Source organism: Neoarius graeffei, chromosome 5 (assembly GCF_027579695.1).
Source record: "Neoarius graeffei isolate fNeoGra1 chromosome 5, fNeoGra1.pri, whole genome shotgun sequence".
In the NCBI taxonomy this organism is placed as follows: domain Eukaryota; kingdom Metazoa; phylum Chordata; class Actinopteri; order Siluriformes; family Ariidae; genus Neoarius; species Neoarius graeffei.
Genome location: NC_083573.1, coordinates 42121173 through 42143187, shown reverse-complemented (window position 1 = coordinate 42143187; position 22015 = coordinate 42121173). Strand labels below are relative to the sequence as shown.

The window sequence follows — 22015 nt, the reverse complement described above, 5'->3', positions numbered from 1 at the left end:
TTTTCCAGAAAATGGTCTGTGACCCTGTCATACCAGCTGGTTGTGCTTTCCAGAGACTTCACCAATTTCTGTTAGCAGCTAGCACTGCAGATCCCAATAAGGCTCAAGCTAGCCTACAACCAGATTGAACTACAAAAGAAATAAACGAGTGAATTCGCGAATGATCAAACTGATAGAATGGATGAAAGTTAACGGAGCACAACGAGTAATATTTACATTTATTTACAGAGTAATGTACAGAGACATCAATGAGAAGAACCGTTTATATGAAAAGAAAGTTGGACAGCACTTTGGCACACGACTACACTTTCTCGACATCCGCTAGGGACTGACTGATCATACTTCCGTGTTCCTCGCCGAAGTACCGCCCTCCTCATGTCTTTCAAACACTACCTCCAATAATCCTTTATCAGCCCGGCTTCTTGTCCCTCCCACTGTCTCGTTTAGTCCCAGAGAAGCCCGGCTTCCCTGGAAGTGACGATTTTGTTGATTTTAACCAATAACAACTAGCCGAAATTGGCTGTTCAGAGCCGTCTCGTAGACTGCAACGGATACCCGGCTGCCAGTCAGTGTTGCCAGATACTGCTGACGTTTTCCATCCCAAAATATGTTCAAAACCCGCCAAAATGCACTTAAAACCGCCCAATCTGGCAACACTGCTGCCGGTCCATAGAGCCCATTGAAATAAGAAAGGTTACAGCCTGGCAGCAAAGGTGATTCTCGCAGCGAACTGCAAGTTCGTCAGACATCACTCAAATAAGTTACAGGATAGTTATGAACATAAATACAATCTTGGGCATACATTATGTTATGCAAGTTATTGTTTTAATGAGAATTCAACGTCGTAGACGCCGCAGTTTGGGGAGAGAATTTGAGGGGAAGCTCGGCTTCCCTTGTTGTCTCTGAGAAATCGCCCCTGGCGCTTTTACAGGTAAAGATTTATTGCAAATGGAGGGAGAAATTCCAGCAGCTGAAGAACATACAAAACAAAGACCGAGGAAACCAGGTTCAAATAACCAACATGAAACTAGTCGACAAAAGAAAGCGATACTGTATGTGGCAGGTTCTGAAACTAGAAACACAGTGATTGATGTGCTTCAGTGTCTGGCCCTCGACTCAGAGTTGGTCCTCCTCCTGCATGCTCTCTGTTCTGCTGAAGAACCCCAAAGTGCCAGCTCTCGCTCAACTCGGCTCTACACATTCATGCAGTTTGATGGGTTTAATAAGCTAGTATTGCTTTCCTCCCTCAATAAACCCTCATTTAGATCCAAAAATTGATGCAGGCTGCAGGCAGGGAAAAGTGAATATAAGCAGATTTAAAATGTGAGAAAACAAACATTACTCAGCATTTCTGGAAGGAAACACAAGCATGGATAACTGGATAAATGCATAATTCTGAAAGGGGGGGGGAACAAAAAGATACACTGCCACACCTTTACACGCTCCCTGGCTGCACATCAACGCCAGATCATTCATTCAATTATCCAGTTAATCGATAATGTGACACCATGCAATTTACAAATATACACACACAGTTAACATGCACAGGGTCCACTCCTGGCAGCCAAGAAAAGGAACCTGAGGCTACACAGAAACCAGACAGTTAAAGGGGTACCAAATATAATATATACGGTTGCTGATGTGACAAAGTAACGTATTCTTAAGTATTCTATCAAATTTATATACTAGAAAACAACGAAATATCTTGGTAATTGTAAATATAATAGTCGGTACGCTAAACGGCACAAGAGTCGCCATTTTTAAAAGACCGTGACGTCAGCCCTACCCACTGCACTAGGAGAGAAGCGTGTAATCATGGCATCGGGCGCATCAAGTGAAAGCGACAGCTCTGTCGAATCATACGAAGAGATCCCGCAAAAGACACGTCTGGAGGATCGTTATGCTTTCCATCAGTCCTGTTACTACACCCGAAAGCAACACACTGTGGCATTGTGTAGCCGATCACTTACAATTCATCCTACTTTCTGATTCACACGTGCTATTCCCAACCTCAATGAGCCAACACAACTGGGCACATACATACGTCATGAGTGTTACGCAGAGAAAATGAACGTGCATTTTGATTGGATAAAATTAATATCATGGCGGGCTGTTCAAACTGTGGAAATAGTTTGCTCGAGCTACTTTCAAAACACTATAACTTTCCAACCTTAGAACAAAAAACTTTTGTAAGTCTTGAATAAGGGCGGCACGGTGGTGTAGTGGTTAGCGCTGTCGCCTCACAGCAAGAAGGTCCAGGTTCGAGCCCCATGGCCGGCGAGGGCCTTTCTGTGCGGAGTTTGCATGTTCTCCCCGTGTCCGCGTGGGTTTCCTCCGGGTGCTCCGGTTTCCCCCACAGTCCAAAGACATGCAGGTTAGGTTAACTGGTGACTCTAAATTGACCGTAGGTGTGAATGTGAGTGTGAATGGTTGTCTGTGTCTATGTGTCAGCCCTGTGATGACCTGGCGACTTGTCCAGGGTGTACCCCGCCTTTCACCCGTAGTCAGCTGGAATAGGCTCCAGCTTGCCTGAGACCCTGTAGAAGGATAAAGCGGCTAGAGATAATGAGATGAGATGAAGTCTTGAATAAGGTTCGTTAATGTGTGTTTTATTTACTCTATATATTGCCCTCTGTTCCCCTTTAAACAGCAAGAAGGTCCGGGTTCGAGCCCAGTGGCCGGCGAGGGCCTTTCTGTGCAGAGTTTGCATGTTCTCCTCATGTCCGCGTGGGTTTCCTCCGGGTGCTCCGGTTTCCCCCACAGTCCAAAGACATGCAGGTTAGGTTAACTGGTGACTCTAAATTGACCGTAGGTGTGAATGTGAGTGTGAATGGTTGTCTGTGTCTATGTGTCAGCCCTGTGATGACCTGGCGACTTGTCCAGGGTGTACCCCGCCTTTCGCCCGTAGTCAACTGGGATAGGCTCCAGCTTGCCCGCGACCCTGCACAGGATAAGCGGTTACCGATAATGGATGGATGGAAAAAAGGTTAAGTGAGATCAGGAGAGGAACCTGATATGGAAACACTTCTGTAAAGTCACTGTGGAAAAGGGCGCCGAACAAACGCCAAGGTTTGATGCGTCATACGCGTTCTGAGATGCTCTCCTGCTTTGTTGAGTTACATGAGACTTCCTGTTAGCTCAAACCAGTCTAACACTTCCATTCTCCACTACAAGGTGTTTCCAGCTACACAACTGCTGCTCAGTGGATGTTTTTTGTTTTATGCGCCATTCAATGAAAACTCTAGAGACTACCCTGTACAGAAATCTTAGGAAATCTGCAATTTCTGAAATATTCAACCTAGGCCATCTGGTACCAATAACCATGGTCTGGTCAAAGTCACTGAGATCACATCCCCCTCCCCCCACATTCTGTTTAATGCAAACATTAACTGAAGCTCTCAACCTGCATCTGTATGATTTTATACACTGTGCTGCTACCATATGATTGGCTGATTAGATACAGTGGTGCTTGAAAGTTTGTGAACCCTTTAGAATTGTCTATATTTCTGCATAAATATGACCTAAAACATCAGATTTTCACACAAGTCCTAAAAGTAGATAAAGAGAACCCAGTTAAACAAATGAGACAAAATTACTACACTTGGTCATTTATTTATTGAGGAAAATGATCCAATATTACATATCTGTGAGTGGCAAAAGTATGTGAACCTCTAGGATTAGCAGTTCATTTGAAGGTGAAATTAGAGTCAGGTGTTTTCAATCAATGGGATGACCATCAGGTGTGAGTGGGCACCCTGTTTTATTTAAAGAACAGGGATCTATCAAAGTCTGATCTTCACAACACGTTTGTGGAAGCGTGTCATGGCACGAACAAAGGAGATTTCTGAGGACCTCAGAAAAAGCGTTGCTGATGCTCATCAGGCTGGAAAAGGTTAAAAAAAACATCTCTAAAAGGAGTTTGGACTCCACCAATCCACAGTCAGACAGATTGTGTACAAATGGAGGAAATTCAAGGCCATTGTTACCCTCCCCAGGAGTGGTCGACCAACAGAGATCACTCCAAGAGCAAGGCGTGTAATAGTCAGAGAGGTCACAAAGGACCCCAGGGTAACTTCTAAGCAACTGAAGGCCTCTCTCACATTGGCTAATGTTCATGAGTCCACCCCATCAGGAGAACACTGAACAATGGTGTGCATGGCAGGGTTGCAAGGAGAAAGCCACTGCTCTCCAAAAAGAACATTGCTGCTCATCTGCAGTTTGCTAAAGATCGCGTGGACAAACCAGAAGGCTATTGGAAAAATGTTTTGTGGACGGATGAGACCAAAATGGAACTTTTTAGTTTAAATGAGAAGCGTTATGTTTGGAGAAAGGAAAACACTGCATTCCAGCATAAGAACCTTATCCCATCTGTGAAACATGGTGGTGGTAGTATCATGGTTTGGGCCTGTTTTGCTGCATCTGGGCCAGGATGGCTTGCCATCATTGATGGAACAATGAATTCTGAATTATACCAGTGAATTCTAAAGGAAAATGTCAGGACATCTGTCCATGAACTGAATCTCAAGAGAAGGTGGGTCATGCAGCAAGACAATGACCATAAGCACACAAGTCGTTCTACCAAAAAATGGTTAAAGAAGAACAAAGTGAATGTTTTGGAATGGCCAAGTCAAAGTCCTGACCTTAATCCAATCGAAATGTTGTGGAAGGGCCTGAAGCAAGCAGTTCATGTGAGGAAACCCACCAACATCCCAGAGTTGAAGCTGTTCTGTACGGAGGAATGGGCTAAAATTCAATAAATAAATGACCAAGTATAATATTTTTCGTCTCATTTGTTTAACTGGGTTCTCTTCTACTTTTAGGACTTGTGTGAAAACCTGATGCTGTTTGATGCAGAAACATAGAAAATTCGAAAGGGCTCACAAACTTTCAAGCACCATTGTAACTGCATGAATGACCAGTGGTACAGATCTTTTTATTAAAGTGGTGATTGAATTTTAGGAGAACAGAATTTTCTCTCTCTCTCTCTCTCCATGTTGCATTATTAGGCCAACAGAAATGCAAAACTATCCCAGTTCATGGTAGTCAGTAATGGAAATGCTTCAGCCAAATACACGAGAGCGACTGCAGGCTCCTCGGTCTGTGTAAATTCAACCATGGAAAGAGAGGCCATAAACAATACAACTGAATTATAGCAAAAACAGCTTGTTGTGTTCCACCTCCAGCTCCATCTCACACTATTATACTTATTGAAATGAAGGTTTATTTCACAAAGAAAATCAGATTACGGAAGAACACGCTCTCCTTTCAGATTTCATCAGACTCAAGTGCCATTGTCTGTAATTTGCGGAACTGCTTGAGCCAAATTCACGAGCGTGCCTGCTCTTTCCTCTCTCTGTATGAAACCATCTCGTTCAGTGTGATCTCAGTGGCATATGGAAGGTAATGCCTCAAACTCATAAACACAGAGATACATGGAAGAATTACATTTTAATGCCTGTCGCACTAATAATGCTCATAAAGATGTTGGGAGCAGCAGGGGAAGTTAATGGTACTAATCAGCGAGGGGGCACTAAATCTTGCATGCACAAGGCGAGCCCTAGGTAAACAGCCCACAGGGCGCAATCTGCTCCTTCAGAGTCCGCGGCCCTGCTGATTCATCCACAGCGGAAAAACTCATTACCGCTACATTCCACCCTCTCGCTTTAATGACGGGGACGAGACAGACGAGTGAAGAGAACGAAAGAGCATGAGCATGACAGAGACTACAAAGACAGACGAAAAGTGAGAAATGTACTAAAAGAGGGAAAGCTTCTACATGAACGAGAGATCAAAAATAATTAGATAAAAACAAACGAAGATACGTTGCATATGTATGAGGGCGAGAGAGAGAGAGAGAGAGAGCAGCGAAGAGACAATCGACTTTTATGAGGCTGCAAAATGTGCAGGATCATTTCACACACAATTTACTGGTGCGGTTTGTGGAAAACACAACACTTGTGAACTCTACTCTTATTTAATAGACAACATCCAATTTCAGCCGTCTATTCTCAGAGGCTTTTTTTTTTTTTTTACAAGTCATAGCAATTCAGATGCAAATCCAGCAAAGCGTTTCAGCAGCCCAAACCTGGAAAAAAAAAATTATATACTGTAGCAGAGAAACTTGTGAAGAAAAAAAAAAAAACCTTTCAGCATCTCTAGTTTTCAAAAATGAACCATTATGTCTTCTGTCGCAGTTTATCCAGGCACAAGTACATTATTTAACTGTAGGCAGCTCATCAGCTCGGAGACTAGCTACAGGGCTCGAGACATTAGGGAGAGCATTTCACAGACTTTTATAGCCTTTTCACTTTATTTACCCTCACTTGTCTGATTAGCGAACTGACCAGATGGCGTGGATTTAAAAAATTTTGAAAGGAAAAAAAGAGTTGTGTTTATTTTTCCTGCTTCAAATTCAAATGTCAAAAGTAGCAATATGAAGCGCCACTACGAAAGAAAACATTTCAAACCACTTCTAAATACAGTTTATGGATATAAATAAGAAAATCACGTATGGTGAAGTAGTAAAAAAAAAAAAAAAATGTGGCTGATGTCAGCAGTCACGTTAGTTGCTACCAAACAGTGGCAGTTGGTGGTCTTTGAAACAGGGGAAGCTCAATGTAATAAATTCTCAATTATTTGTTATTGGTCATTAAATCAATTGTTAATCTGTTGTTATATATGATTTCTGCCATGGTCTACTCTGACACCGCCAAGCAAACTTTAGCGTGCACATAAACTCAAGTGTTCCTTGCTTTTCTCTTGCCTTTTGTGTGCCCTGTCAAAGCTGCCCACATCTCCACAACCCAGTTTTGACCAAATAATCCATCCCTGGGATGGCTTCATTAATGGCCCTTTTCCACTACCCTTTTTCAGCTCGCTTCAGCCCGACACGGCTCGCGTTTCGACTACCTCAGAACAGCACGACTCGGCTCGCTTCAGCCCTACTGAGCACCCAAAACTCGCACGGTTTTGGAGTGGGGCTGAAGCGAGCCAAACCGAGCCGAGTGGGGCTAGGGGCGTGAGCAGACACTCCCCTGTGCACTGATTGGTGAGGAGGAGTGTCCTCACATGCCCACACACGCCCCGCGAGCACGCTGGGATCTGCAAACACCGTAAACCCGGAAGAAGAAGAATTACGAGAATTTCTGAAGCCTTGTGCGCCTCACCTCATCTATACGCTCTTGCCAGTATCTGTCCGCGTTGTCGGTGACAACAAGCCACAGAACCAAGACCAGCAACACTAACGACTCCATGTCCTCCATGTTTATTGTTTACTATTCGGGTCGTGAGACTACTGCTTAAAAGCTCACTGATGTCACTGTTTGCGCCGCCTAACAACATCACGTGACGTCCACCCACTTTCACTAACTCCACCCAATGTGTCCACCCACTTCCAGCCAGCACGGTTCAGCGCGGTTGTAGTCAAAATGCAACTCCAACAGCCCCACTCAGCCCAACTCAGCCGCGTTGGTAGTGGAAAAGCAGCATAAGAGACAAGGCCAACAGTACACCCTCTTCATCAAAGCGTTCCCGGTTAACCAGTTTACCTTGTCATTACCAAGACAGCCGAAACAAGAGATTGGGTCTGCCTGACTTTTGACTTCAATCCATCTTGGGCATTGATCTGCCCTGTTATCATCCCGTGCCCAAACTAAGTTTGGCGGGGGATATAGAAACCGGTTCCGTCTGTCCGTCCATGTATACGTTTCCGGGCCATATATTTAAACCTATTGAAGATATCTTAATGAAACTTTGTATACATATCAAGCAACATGTGAGCTGGTGCCTTTTGCCATTTTGGATTTTTGAAAAAAAGAGAAAAAAAAAAAAAACCTTTCAAATTTTTACATAAAATTAGATTTTGACTTAGTTTCTAAGAGCAATGATCATTTCCGGAGCATATATCCAAAACTATTCATGATACGGATTTGAAGCTTGGTATACATGTTAACAAGGTGATGTAGATGTGCCTTTTCACACCAAGAAATTTTAATTCTTCATGTTTCCATGGAAACAATTTCAGACTTAGTCTCTCAGGTTAGTCTTAGGGGTAGGTTTTGTTTCTGGAGCAGAACTTGAAAACTATGAGTGGTATGGTCTTGAAAGTTGGTATATGTGTTGATTAAGTAATGTATACGTGCCTTTTGATATTAAGAAATGTGAGAAATTTTAATTTCCAGCTTGCCTGGACCAAAGGTCCGGTGGGTTTATGCCATGGGCTGCTGAGGTCAGTGTAAAGAGGTAGGGTTGGTTTCCTGCAGCACAACTTGAAAAAATGTGATAAATAATATCTTGAAACTTGGTATACAGTAGGTATATAGGGCGGGGGATATAGATGACTCGATGTTCTTGTTTAATTTTGAGCCTCTCCTCATAAGGAAGAGCATCAAATGTCTTCTCCAAAATCAGGTTGACATTAGCAACGTTTGACATTTTGCACAGCGAAGAGCTAGCTGGCTAGATTTCCCCTCTATTGCCCGACTTAAAATAAACAGCCTTTACTGCACTGAAACAAAAGCAAGCAGCAAACTCAAACTCTACATTTACAATTTTATTTACAGTATATACAAATGAGCAGCACGGTGGTGTAGTGGTTAGCGCTGTCACCTCACAGCAAGAAGGTCCGGGTTCGAGCCCCGTGGCCGGCGAGGGCCGTTCTGTGTGGAGTTTGCATGTTCTCCCCGTGTCCGCGTGGGTTTCCTCCGGGTGCTCCGGTTTCCCCCACAGTCCAAAGACATGCAGGTTAGGTTAACTGGTGACTCTAAATTGAGCGTAGGTGTGAATGTGAGTGTGAATGGTTGTCTGTGTCTATGTGTCAGCCCTGTGATGACCTGGCGACTTGTCCAGGGTGTACCCCGCCTTTTGCCCGTAGTCAGCTGGGATAGGCTCCAGCTTGCCTGCGACCCTGTAGGACAGGATAAAGCGGCTCGAGAGATATGGAAATGGGAACTGTATATTAGTCGGAACAGAACGAGAATGAGCAGCAGCTAGTCCCGACACCCCGCACAGACTGAGCTTGAATCCCTCCGATGCGACGTATAATTTTAAAACACCGTCAGTCACATAACATTCAAAAGAGATTTGAGAGTTCCCAGCATCCAGTCCCGCCCTACTTTTGCCAACTGTCCATAGACCCCCAGTGAAGCCGGGTGTCCAGAAATTACATTTTAAAAGCGTATTATCCAAATCACTATCTCGCTTTGCCGCACCAAGATCAAAGCATATCCCGTCATGGCATTAAACTACAGAGATGCTGAGCATCTGTGGGTTTTCAATGGGTCGTGCTTCCACAGATTTCTATGGGGAAAAAATAATTATAATCTCATCTCATTATCTCTAGCCGCTTTATCCTGTTCTACAGGGTCGCAGGCAAGCTGGAGCCTATCCCAGCTGACTACAGGTGAAAGGCGGGGTACACCCTGGACAAGTCGCCAGGTCAATTATTATAATAATAATAATAATCACGTGATCAGATGACAAACGACCAGCAAGAAAAAAAAATGCTAAATGAACTAGCCATAAAGCTGAGCACTTTCTAGCAGAAACAAGATCAATTGTGAGCTACTGCTCACTTACGTATCCGCCCGCTCTCGCTTATATCAGAATGCAAGCAATCGAAGGAATAGGACACTTATTACAAATGTTGACTTCAACAAATAATGAACGCTGAAACAAGTAAGGAAAGAGCCGTGTCTCTCCCCAGGGATTTCACACAGCATCCTGGTGAACTGTCATTGTGAAATCGCATTTTGCTTCTTGAAATAGTGTCAAGATCCACCCTGTGTGTTTTGTAAATACATTCAGGCGGTAAACAGGAAGTCGATGTGAGACAGACCTGAAAACGGTACACATGGTATAGAACCCCAAGCTGAAGCTCGGAACCCAGTGGCTATGCTTTGTGGTTGCTGAGAAAAAGGGTGTTTCGGATGGACGGACAGACATAAACCAGTATACCTCCCTCCTTTGGAGCAGGGATAGAACAACAACAAACATCATCAAATTGAAATAAGAGAGAGTTAAGTAAATACAGTGGTGCTTGAAAGTTTGTGAACCCTTTAGAATTTTCTATATTTCTGCATAAATATGACCTAAAACATCATCAGGTTTTCACACAAGTCCTAAAAGTAGATAAAGAGAACCCAGTTAAACAAATGAGACTAAAATAATATACTTGGTCATTTATTTATTGAGGAAAATGATCCAGTATTACATATCTGTGAGTGGCAAAAGTATGTGAACCTCTAGGATTAGCAGTTAATTTGAAGGTGAAATTAGAGTCAGGTGTTTTCAATCAATGGGATGACAATCAGGTGAGAGTGGGCACCCTGTTTTATTTAAAGAACAGGGATCTATCAAAGTCTGATCTTCACAACACATGTTTGTGGAAGTGTATCATGGCACGAACAAAGGAGATTTCTGAGGACCTCAGAAAAAGCGTTGTTGATGCTCATCAGGCTGGAAAAGGTTACAAAACCATCTCTAAAGAGTTTGGACTCCACAGTCAGACAGATTGTGTACAAATGGAGGAAATTCAAGACCATTGTTCCTCTCCCCAGGAGTGGTCGACCAACAAAGATCACTCCAAGAGCAAGGCGTGTAATAGTCGGCGAGGTCACAAAGGACCTCAGGGTAACTTCTAAGCAACTGAAAGCCTCTCTCACATTAACATTAGCTAATGGAAATGTTGTGGAAGGACCTGAAGCGAGCAGTTCATGTGAGGAAACCCACCAACATCCCAGAGTTGAAGCTGTTCTGTATGGAGGAACGGGCTAAAATTCCTCCAAGCCAGTGTGCAGGACTGATCAACAGTTACCGGAAACGTTTAGTTGCAGTTATTGCTGCACAAGGGGGTCACACCAGATACTGAAAGCAAAGCTTCACATACTTTTGCCACTCCACAGATATGTAATATTGGATCATTTTCCTCAATAAATAAATGGCCAAGTATATTATTTTTATATTTATATAATTTATAAGATTTTTTGTAAGAGGAGTATTTTATGGAACTACATCTTTACAGTCCATCACTGAATACCCCGGTATGGAGCACTTGCATGTGACGTCACAGCCGATCCAGATTGTGACAGACGCCATCTTGTCAGTCAAACGCCATATTTCCGCCTTCTACTTCTGCTTCTACCTTTTCTTCTGGAAAACCCTACTATATACAATTCTACTACAACGGCTGCGGCTACAAGCTCTCCCTACCTGTGCACGTTTATGTTTTTTGTGTGTATTTTTGCGTGTTGTTCATCTGTACCGGACTTCAATATCCACTACAACCGTATGGACTTACTGGACATTGGTTTCCAGCAGAAAATGACGGTTTGTAGCGATTTCCATCACATGCACAACATTCCGGACGAGGAAAAAAAAAAAAACCCCATTCTGGACGAGATAGCGAGACCAGCGGGGTCTCCGTGGATTGTTATCGGAAGCAAAGCGAAGGAGGCGGCGCCGGGAGCGGAAGCAAAAGCGAGGCTGCAGAGCCGGCCTGTTGACTAAGCTCAGAAAACAGCTACTCAAATCTCCACTGCCAAGCCTCTACCTCTCCAACGCCAGATCCATGTAAACAAAACGGACGATTTGGAATTACAGCTGGAATTACCTTATTCTATTCTATAATCGGCTGGTCAGTGCAGTACTAGTAATACTTAAGTGACTTACCCATCCAATGAGGATTATTTTCTTGTTTACAAGATGCCACATCTGAGTCGCTGACAAATCCTGAATTTCTGTAAAGATAACTGTCCAGAGATTTATAAGCACGCAGTGCTTCACCACTGAACAGCGAGGCAAAGTTGATGAGGTAATTATACACGTCTGGGTATTCCGCTGGCAGTTCAACATCCACTGACATGGTCGTGAAAACTCCGTCCGGTAAGCCATAAGGGTCACTAATCCGTAGATCGTTTATTTTAGACATATATCTAGTTATCTGTTCATTAGAAAAATGAGCCGTGTAGTCCGTCGGTTGAAACTGATCCATTCTGTATACGAGTGCAGCAGTATTCAGCGGTGTTTTTTACCGACAAGATGGCGTCTGTGTACTTTACGGTCACGTGACTGCAAGATCTCTATAGGTATTTGATGTGAAAAACTGTATAATGTGTTAATATAATCCCATCAGAAACTAAATTCTATTTCACTTTGTTGGCTGTTTGAAAATGTGTGTGGCTTTAGCAGTGAAGAAGAGAAAGGAAGCCCACTAACCTCAGGCTGAATCATGTGGTCAGTAAAGCAGCAGGGGACTGAGTGCGGGTAGGACACGTGGCTCCAGCTACCTCGGGTCTGCCACTTCAAACTGAAACCCTCAAATAGCAGCTCGGAGACAAACTGCAGCACACAGATGAGAGAAAACACACAAAGTTGAGCAGAAAAAAAAGATTTTCTATACCATCCATAATGCCTTCTGTTTCATCAGGCATGGTCGGAGCCTGCAGGCCTTGGAATGCTTTCGGAACATAAACTTGGGCCATGTTTTTTCCTCTTCAGTTATCCCTCAAGCCCTTTTCTCCACTGAACGGACACGAGTATAAATCTCGGACTCGCAGCCTGAACTCAGTATCACACACATTAAAGAGCTGCTCTCGGTCCTCATAGGTCCATTAGTGAAATGGCACTCATATTACTCACAATTTCTCATTTTAATAAAGAGAGTCTGCCTGAACATATAACGTACTTATGCAAAAAAAATAAATAAATGTGCGCATGTATGAAGGCAAAACAGCAATTACAGACAGTCTAAAGCAAATGGTTCACCAGGAGCTGAGCACTGTTCATTCCATTAAATCACTTAAACACTTTCAGGCTTGGAAATTGGGCTTTTTTTTTTTTTCCTACTGCATTTAGTTAATATCAATACATCTCCACACCGATGGTGCTGGAAAGAAGAAGAAAGAAAAAAGAAAGTCGACCAGCATCTACAAGTGCTCGAGTGATTGACCTTCAGATGGGGCTTTTATTTCAGATATTTTTGAAGCTTTCCATCATGATAAACTGTTGTTCTGTTTCTCCGTGACTGCCAACTGATTTGGGTCGCCTCCAACTTCTTGCCTCATTTCACAGAGGTCATTTACTGTTTATTCTTTTAAAACCTCATACCGCTCTGGGTTTTAATTATACTTTCAAAATATGCATTGTTAAATTCGTTTAAAAGGGTACAGTCTTGCTTTAAGGTTCGGGGTGGAGGGGGTGGGGGGGAGAACACCAGTCTTCAGCATGTTGCAGTGGCTTGTGGTTTCCCTTTTTGAGATGATATGTTTATAATATTACAGATAGACCAGTACTATACAACACCAAATCAGAAAAAGTTGGGATGGCACGTTGAAAAGGAAATTAAAACCGAAAACAAGGACTTGTCAGTATCTTTGACATGTATTGCACTCAAAACAACCCGGCAGCACATTACTTGATGTTTTACTGCATGAAATTCTTTTTTTCAAAATAAACACGTTTCACAAAAAAAAAAAAAAGTGGGGATGGTAAAGCATTTACCACTTTATAAATATTCCTTCTCATAACACTTAAGATGTTTAGGGATTGAAGACACCAAGTGATGAAACATTTCAGCTGTTCTTTTTCCCACCCCATTCTTTCTGCAAACACGACTTAAAGGGCATATCCCGGGTAAATTCAGGAGCGAGATCAATGTCTCTCATCTCATTATCTCTAGCCGCTTTATCCTGTTCTACAGGGTCGCAGGCAAGCTGGAGCCTATCCCAGCTGACTACGGGCGAAAGGCGGGGTACACCCTGGACAAGTCGCCAGGTCATCACAGGGCTGACACATAGACACAGACAACCATTCACACTCACATTCACACCTACGGTCAATTTAGAGTCACCAGTTAACCTAACCTGCATGTCTTTGGACTGTGGGGGAAACCGGAGCACCCGGAGGAAACCCACGCAGACACGGGGAGAACATGCAAACTCCGCACAGAAAGGCCCTCGCCGGCCACGGGGCTCGAACCCGGACCTTCTTGCTGTGAGGCGACAGCGCTAACCACTACACCACCGTGCCGCCCCGAGATCAATGTAATTCTCCTATTTTATATTAAACTTTGGTCAAATATGTGTCACATTTTGTGCAATTTTTTTTTTTTTTTACCTTGCGCAATACCAGAAAAATTCAGTTGAAATCAAGCCATTTGAGGCGAATTGGTCCGCCTCTGAAAAACTTGGCATTTGGATTTCCCGGCAAACACTGATTTTCGTGACGTCGCGAGCGGGACGCCTCCCTCTGAATCCTACGCCAGCGCTGGTTTGTTTATGAGAAAACTGGGTGTTTTTCTGCAAATTTCTTCAACGTTATCGCGTAATTATTAAAATGGTTAACAGATGTATCGTAGGAGGGTGTAGCAACACCAATCTTGATGGGATTAGTACTCATCGTTTTCCAAAAGACCGGACAATGAGAGAGAAATGGGAGCGCTTGGTCTACACAGGCTGTGCACTGAAACCGTGCAAAGCTCGCGCAGCCTGCTGGCGCTTCCGCAGGTGACGTCACGAATCTGGCTCCAGACTCCTTTGGGATTTTTCCAGACGCGTTTTGTTATTTTATTTTTTTCTGCTGTAGACAGATGGCCTTGTGCAAAATTACCCTTCTGGATGAGTGTGTAAAGGGACATACTTTCATATTTAAAAAAACCCCCGAATATGGTCCAAAGTATGCCCTTTAAGGTGTGCAACAGTACAGGGTCGTTCACCACAGAGATGATGAGCCCCCTCTTCTTCCACAGCCCTGCTTTTGTAATGTGTGCAAAACCACATTCTGCATCGCCTTTTTGAAAATTCCTTGGAAAAAGATGTCGTCTTGAAGGCAGCATATCCTGAGAGCCCGAAATCTCAGTGTGCTTTTCTGCATTAATGCTGCCATCATAGAAGTGGAAGTTAACTTTTCCAAGGGCACGGACACAACCCCATACCATGACAGACCCTGGCTTTTGGACTTGTTGCTGGTAATAGTCTGGATGGTCCTTTTCATCTTTGGTCTGGCGCACAGAGAGTCCGTTTCTTCTAAAGAAAAAAAAAAAAAAAAAAAAAAACACCCACACCCCCAACCCTGGAATACTGATCCGTCTGACCACGATACACCATTTCCACTGTGCGATGGTCCAACCCAGATGCCTCCAAGTCCAGAGAACTGGATGTCGCTTCTGGACACTTAGCCTAAAGGCCTCTGCATGCTCTTGCGACAAGGCTTTCGCAGATAGCTTTTCGCAGACAGTTGTAATTTATCGTTGAGCGGGGAGTAATAGGCGTGCGCGATGTTATTCACCGCCACAACGCAAGGGGGCGCGAAGTCGCTAGGAGTAGTTGGTGGGTGTGGTTAGTGGAGTGTTTATCCTCCGGTTACTTATAATGACTAGAACTGGAGTCGTATAGATGTACGCATAGACATCCTATGTCTATGGATGTACGTACTTCCTCGATCAACCGCTCTTCGTGCTGCTCCATCTTCGCTCGTGTTTTTAAAAATGCCGGTCATGAAAACAAACCAAACCGGGAAAGTAGGGAAGCGGAAGTGCGTGTACAGCGGATGTAGAGTGGATCAATCAGAGCCCTCTTGTCTGCGACGCTGTCTGCGAAGCTTCTGCGGTGGTCACAATTTTTGGGAGGTGCACGCAGAGCGTCTGCGAAGGTGGGGGGGCTACGCAGACGCTATCTGCGAGGACTGGGTTGTCAGCATAAATTGGCCTTAAGGCTTCTTTTTGCACAGTAAAGTTTTAACTGGTATTTGTGGATGTAACTCTGTATTGTAGTGCTTGACAAAGATTTGCCCAAGTAATCCCCAGCCCATGTGGTTATATCAGCTACAGATGAAGGACCGTTCTTGACGCCGTCTGAGAGATCAGAGATCACAGGTGTTCAGCTTAGGCTTGTGCCCTTACCTTTTGTACACAAATTCCTCCAGATTCCTTGAATTGTTTAATGATATTCTGCACCATAGAGGGTGAAATATTCAAATCCCTTCTTAGCTTTCTTTAAGAAACATTGTTTTTAAAATATCTCAATAATTCTCATGCATTTGTTGATGCACTGGAGATCCTAGACCCGTCTTGGCTCCTCAAAGACTAAGCCTTTCCTGGATACTGATTTTGTACCAAAATCATGATTACAATCACTTGTTGACCTCACCTGTTTCAAATCACATCTTTAATCGTTTTACCGCATTACTAGCCCTAAATTACCCCATCACAACTTTTTTTTGGAATGTGTTGCAAGCCTGAAACACAGGAATGGATGTATATTCACAAATGAATTGTTGACCAGATAAAACCTGAAATACATTGGGTTCATGCTGTCTGCAATGAAATACAAGTCCAAATAAAAATTAGAGAATTGCTTTTTTTTTTTTTTTTCATTTGAATTTTTCATACCGTTCCAGCTTTTTCTGACTGGGGGTTGGAGAAACTCTGTTGGAATACTGTGTGTGTGTGTGTGTGTGTGTGTCAGCCATTATACAGCTCATATATTTTTCCCCTTGTAGCATGACTACATAACATTAAAAACACAATGAAATTAATATCAACTCATGGCAGTATTCGTGTAATTAAACACAAACGCTTGATAAAAATTCACCCTGTTATTCCAAAAGGCCAATTTTTTGTATCATGACTCCCCTCTGGTGGACAACACGCAACGCAGAGAGCAAGACTATTTATTTTATTATGATCTATATATTTTTAAACAATCTTAATGAGCTTTGCTGGAGGACTATAAAGCTGCACTGGGCTACGACTTTCAGAAGCAACAAAGAGTTCTGACAACACATGTCAGCAAATGGCCTTTGCCCAGAGAATCTACCCCCACAGGTTAAAAAAGCTCAGCATGTCAGACCAATACAAGATAGATAACTCCGGGCTCGACAAACTTTTAAACCCACTTGCCCTGGGGGGGCAAATTTCCACTTGCCCCCCCCCCCCAAATATTATCAGTTACCCCCTATTTTGCGAGTACGACTACTTTTTTTTTTTTTTTAGGAAAGCCATAGAATATTTGTGAATTGCAACATTAAATGAAGATCACACATTGAGCTGAAGTTTGGTTATTAAGCTTATTTCTAAGTTTGGTTATTGGTTACTTTTTATTTGTAACGGACAATAACAATTTTATCCAAAATAGTTTTTCCTGCCTTAGTTGATTTATTCCCATTTCACATGCATGCAGCTGTTGTAAAGTTCAGTGTGTTTGTGTCGAACTCTCTCAGACTGTAGGTTCATTACTCGATATTGTAGAAATCATAAAATAGAAATATATAACAGTTTGTATGAAGCAAACAATAGGGTGCCAAAACTTTTGAACAGTACTGTGTTTGAGGATATTTATATATCGGGGGTTTTTTTCGTTATATCATCCACCTCTAGGTTTAAAAAAAATCTGCGCTGCGTTATGACAGACAGGATAACGTTTGAGTTTAAAATGATTGTTTAGTGTGTAGGTTGTGGGTGTTTTATACAGACCGGGCAACCTGTAACTGAATCAGTGCAGCCGGTCTGTCATGACGCACTGCGGTTTTTTTTTTTTTTAAACCTAGAGGTGGATGATATAAAACAAACAAACAAACACCCCGATATATAAAATATTTTACACAGGACTGTGTTCCTCTGATAACAGAAACTGAGCTCCAGCTCTCTCTGCTCTTAATTTGTTCTGTTCTTTCAGGATTTATCGCACATGTCGCTCCTTGTAGAGTTTTTTTATGCCTGAGTTGTTTGAAACCAATCTGGGATTTCTGTGTCGAATAAGGAAGCGGCTTCACCTTTAAGAAAATCAAACACTTAAACAGGGATGAGAATGAAAAATATTTTAAAAGTCTGAAAAAACCGGGGCATGGGGCTAATGATTTTTGCCTATATATTTTTTTTTTTTTACCCCAAAACCATTAATTTTATCAGCAAAAATTTGCAATTTATTTGGAAATAAATTCCCCTTCTTGGTGGACTCCCAGGTGAAAATGATTAATATGGTACAAGAGACTTGTTTTTAATCAATTCACATTTGATGATTTCAAAAAAAATCAATGCACCTTTTAATATAAACGAGCTCTACAGTATTATATTTCTGCATTTTAGCTATTCATGTCTTTGAATACTCTAATCCTTTAAAATGAAGTGCAAACCAGAAAAGGAGTTCGATCATATAATTCTCTTAAGCTTTCTTCTGATGTTATCATGGTAGCAGGAGCTCTTGCATATTAAGCAGGCAACATTCAACATCACTTATCACTTCCCTTTCAACTGTTGTGTGTACTAACTAGGATTTATCTGGACAGGATGTTGTGTAATGTAATGCAGGGCTTTTCAAAGTGTGGGGCGCGCCCCCCCTGGGGGGCGCCAGAGTTCTTCAGGGGGGGCGCAACATGAGGAGCCTTTACCAGAGACAAAATGGATCGATTTTTAGTACCTAAAGCTACAATGAGTGAGGAGACAGAGTTTGGGCCAAGCAAAAAAAACCCCCAGAGCCTCCAGGATGTTGCGATTTGCAACTTCAGCGCAAATTCAACCAATCCCCACGAATTCAGGGCGGTGTTACAATTATATCCAATCACCGCAACTTTCCCGCAAATTTGACCAATCGTTGGCGTTGTCTTGAAGTGACGTTGACAAACTACCTTCCACCTTACTTCCGTGTTTACGTTCAAGAGAAGCAGCATGCGCGCAGTGTTGCCAGATTGGTTTTAAGTGCATTTTGGCAGATTTTGAACATATTTTGGACTGGAAAACGTCAGCAGTATCTGGCAACATTGCATGATGTGCGAGTCAGTGTTTATATAGGCTTAAATTCTGTTACTGAAAGTGTGTTATGTTTACAGTGAAGGACTGTGTGCACTTTATTTTATTTTATTTTTTTACTTAATACAAGAAATTAATGGATGCCAACATTTTTGCCAAAATGGTATTTTATTTTCCATTGTTTAGGCAGCTTCAGCATCAGACTGTGAGATTCTGTTCAAATTGTTTTTTTTTCTTCTATGAAGCCCGAGCCATTTATTTTATTAGTTTATAATTATTGTTTAATTTAGTCTTCAGGAGAGACTGCCTGCACACGGTACTAGTATTAATAGTTTTTTTTTTTTCTTACATGAAAGCTGAGGCATTTATATTATATTTTAAGGTAACTTCATGTTGTGCTGTGAGGTTCTCTGCACTTTAACTTTTGAACCAACAGGAGCATTTGGAGAAGTAAAGCCTATTTTTCTGCATTTTTGTAGTCCTGGTAATCTTTTATATTGGTAAAGTTGTTTATAGGACCATTTCTCAGTGTCTTTGTTTTTTAATCAATAGTTTTTCAGTAATAACTTAATATTTAACATATCACTCAATTTTAATCACAAAAAGAGAAAATCGCAACAATTCCTCGCAACTTTCACTTCCTCCCGCAATGTAATCGCAACAAAAACCTAAAAAACACCGCAACTTTCATCGCAATTTTTTTGGGAACCCCCCGCAACATTAGACATTTTAGCCCACAACAATCACAAAAAAGGCCCGCGGAATCCTGGGGGACTGGAAAAAGAAGGAAGTATGAGCACGATTATTTAAAGTTTGGATTTTCATGGACTGGATCTGAAGATGCTCCACTGCCACAGTGTGTTGTCTGCCAAGAGATGCTAGCTAACGATGCTATGAGATGTTTAAAATGTGTAAAACAAGATGTTTTAAAAAGCACAGATGTTTAAAATGTGAAATAGAAAAAAAATGTGTACAACAACCATTTTTTTTAAAAACACGAATGGAACATTAAGTATAGCAACAACAAAAATTGTAGGGGAGGGGCGCTGTTTATTTGCTCTCTGAGGGGGGGCTGACTCTCCCACACTTTGGAAACCCCTGATGTAATGCATATACCATATGGGCAATCTGAAGATCGAGATGGTGATTTTGAATTAAACAACAGGCATGTACAATGGGCATTACATATTGGAAATTTTTTTAAATCAAAAACTAAGTTCATCTCGGCCTAAAAAGTTTGGGCAGACGCTCCTGCGCGGCACATGCCAGCAATTCCCCCGTCCCCCTATGAAATGAGCAATAAGTAGGAGAGTTATACATGCTATCATACTTAAAATTTCATCAGAAATATAGATATGATACTATGATTCTCCCCAACATGCTACATTAGATAAGCTAACCCCATTTATAAAAGATACACACTTATATATGACGTGTAATTGATATATTTTTTGGGGCGCGCGCTCGCTCTCTCTGCCATGCCGATCTTGTAGGCTGCACTGACTCAACTGAAAACTCCGGTCCTCGAGAAAAGAGATAAAAGCCCACCCACACAAAGCTGATTGGCTTATTTTGCTGAGTAACCCAATCAAGATGCTCTTTGTCTGGCATGTGCTACATGAACAGGCACACAGGCAGTGTTGCCAGATTGGGTGGTTTTAAGTGCATTTTGGCGGGTTTTGAACATATTTTGGGCTGGAAAACATCAGCAGTACCTGGCAACACTGCACACAGTCTCCCTCGCGCACCCCCTCGCGCGCACACATTCTAAGATGCGCGATGCAGACCTTAATGTTGCGCGCGCATGCCCTTGCTCGCTTCTATCAATATGCAGGAGACTCCAGGAACTTCCAGGAGACTTGGGATGTCTGCGTTATAAGGTGACCACAGATCGTTAATCATCCCCCCCCCAAAAAAAAAATCTCAACGGATTTACATCGATCTCAAAAACGATCATTTTGGTCTGAAAAAGTCGGAAATCCGTCAATCGGCGGAAAATTCTCATCCCTGCTTAAATGAAGGCGGTAACTCAAACACGAGCAGAAAATAATAAAACGAGATTCTGAAGCAAACTCTTCCATCCTCACTTCCGACTTTCTGTTTTTGTAAAATACATTTTAAATACAGTCGTGAATTTCTCTGGAGTTTTCAGGCTGAGCGCCTCTCTTCGTATTCTTTAACCGCTCATTTCCTCGTTGTTCTTGAAGCATTTGCTTTTATTTGTTAACATTTGTCTTGATAGCAGGGAGACTGTAATGCCTTTTATCCATTTCCCTGTTTGAACAACAAACAAAAAAAAAAGGCGCAAAAATGAACCATACTGAAGACGGATTAAGCCTTGCTTGCATGAAAGACGGGGTCTGTCTGACCCCAGCTGTAATTATCACATGATGCCTGACGCCATGCACAAGGGGTCTATAAACAGTACACGTACCATACTTGGAGATGAAAGTGGAGCAAAGGAAAAAACCCTGAAATGGGGGGGGGGGGGGGGGGGGGGGCGCAACGTCCCCTGAAAATATTTTAACAACATAATACACAAAACCCTGCATTCTAGTACTTATTTTCACTAAAACAAGATAACTTTTAAGCCTTTTTCTTTCATGTACATTAATGATTAACATGTCAAAAATATCAAAGTTAATTCCCCGAGTTAAAGAGTAATTTTCAGGAGTGCATTTAGAAAACGCGGTGATTTTCCTGCCTACACGGTTCATTACTTTGAAAAAAAATCAGACAGTTGAAGGTAAACTCAGCAAAATCCCAAAACAGTCCTGTTAAAAAGTAAAGGTCCGTTAGAGTTTCTAAAGCTTTCAGGTTTCAATGTTGGGGACATTGAGCCTCGTTTATCAATCTTTTAGTAGAGTTGTGCGTTTGCAGAAGCTAAAGTGAACTAAACATTTACAATTCATATTTATGCGAGTTGAAGCCAATTGTTTACATTAGTTCGTACTGTCTGTAAATTTAAAGGAGTACGCCACCCCCAGGTGAAATTGAGTCAGTCCCTGCAGTCCCTAGAGTTGGATGAGTGAGCCAAAGCGTTTTGTAGCCGACCCAGCCATTGTCCTGATCTAGAAACGCCCCAGTGAGCTTTAGCTTAGCGTAGTCGCTGTAATCCGGCGTGTCCAGCTAGCATGTCGTTGCAAAAGTGAATCAAATAACTCAAGATTTTTTATGATTATTTCTCATGACCTGTACATTCACATCGAGTACACATATCAATGCAAATTAACACGAAGGCATTTACTAAACCAATTTATATCTGGAACTATTTTC

The 22015-nt window shown here is 42.3% G+C and overlaps 1 protein-coding gene across 4 annotated transcripts in view; it reads right to left on the bottom strand.

The window, feature by feature from the left end:
- The window catches only part of mtbp (MDM2 binding protein), a 136827-nt gene that overhangs the window by 78117 nt on the left and 36695 nt on the right, over window positions 1–22015 (bottom strand). For all 4 annotated transcript variants that reach the window (XM_060921733.1, XM_060921732.1, XM_060921734.1 and 1 more), the window contains exon 8: window positions 12214–12336. In XM_060921733.1, the coding sequence (XP_060777716.1) occupies window positions 12214–12336 (123 nt within the window). The remainder of the gene's footprint in view (window positions 1–12213; window positions 12337–22015) is intronic.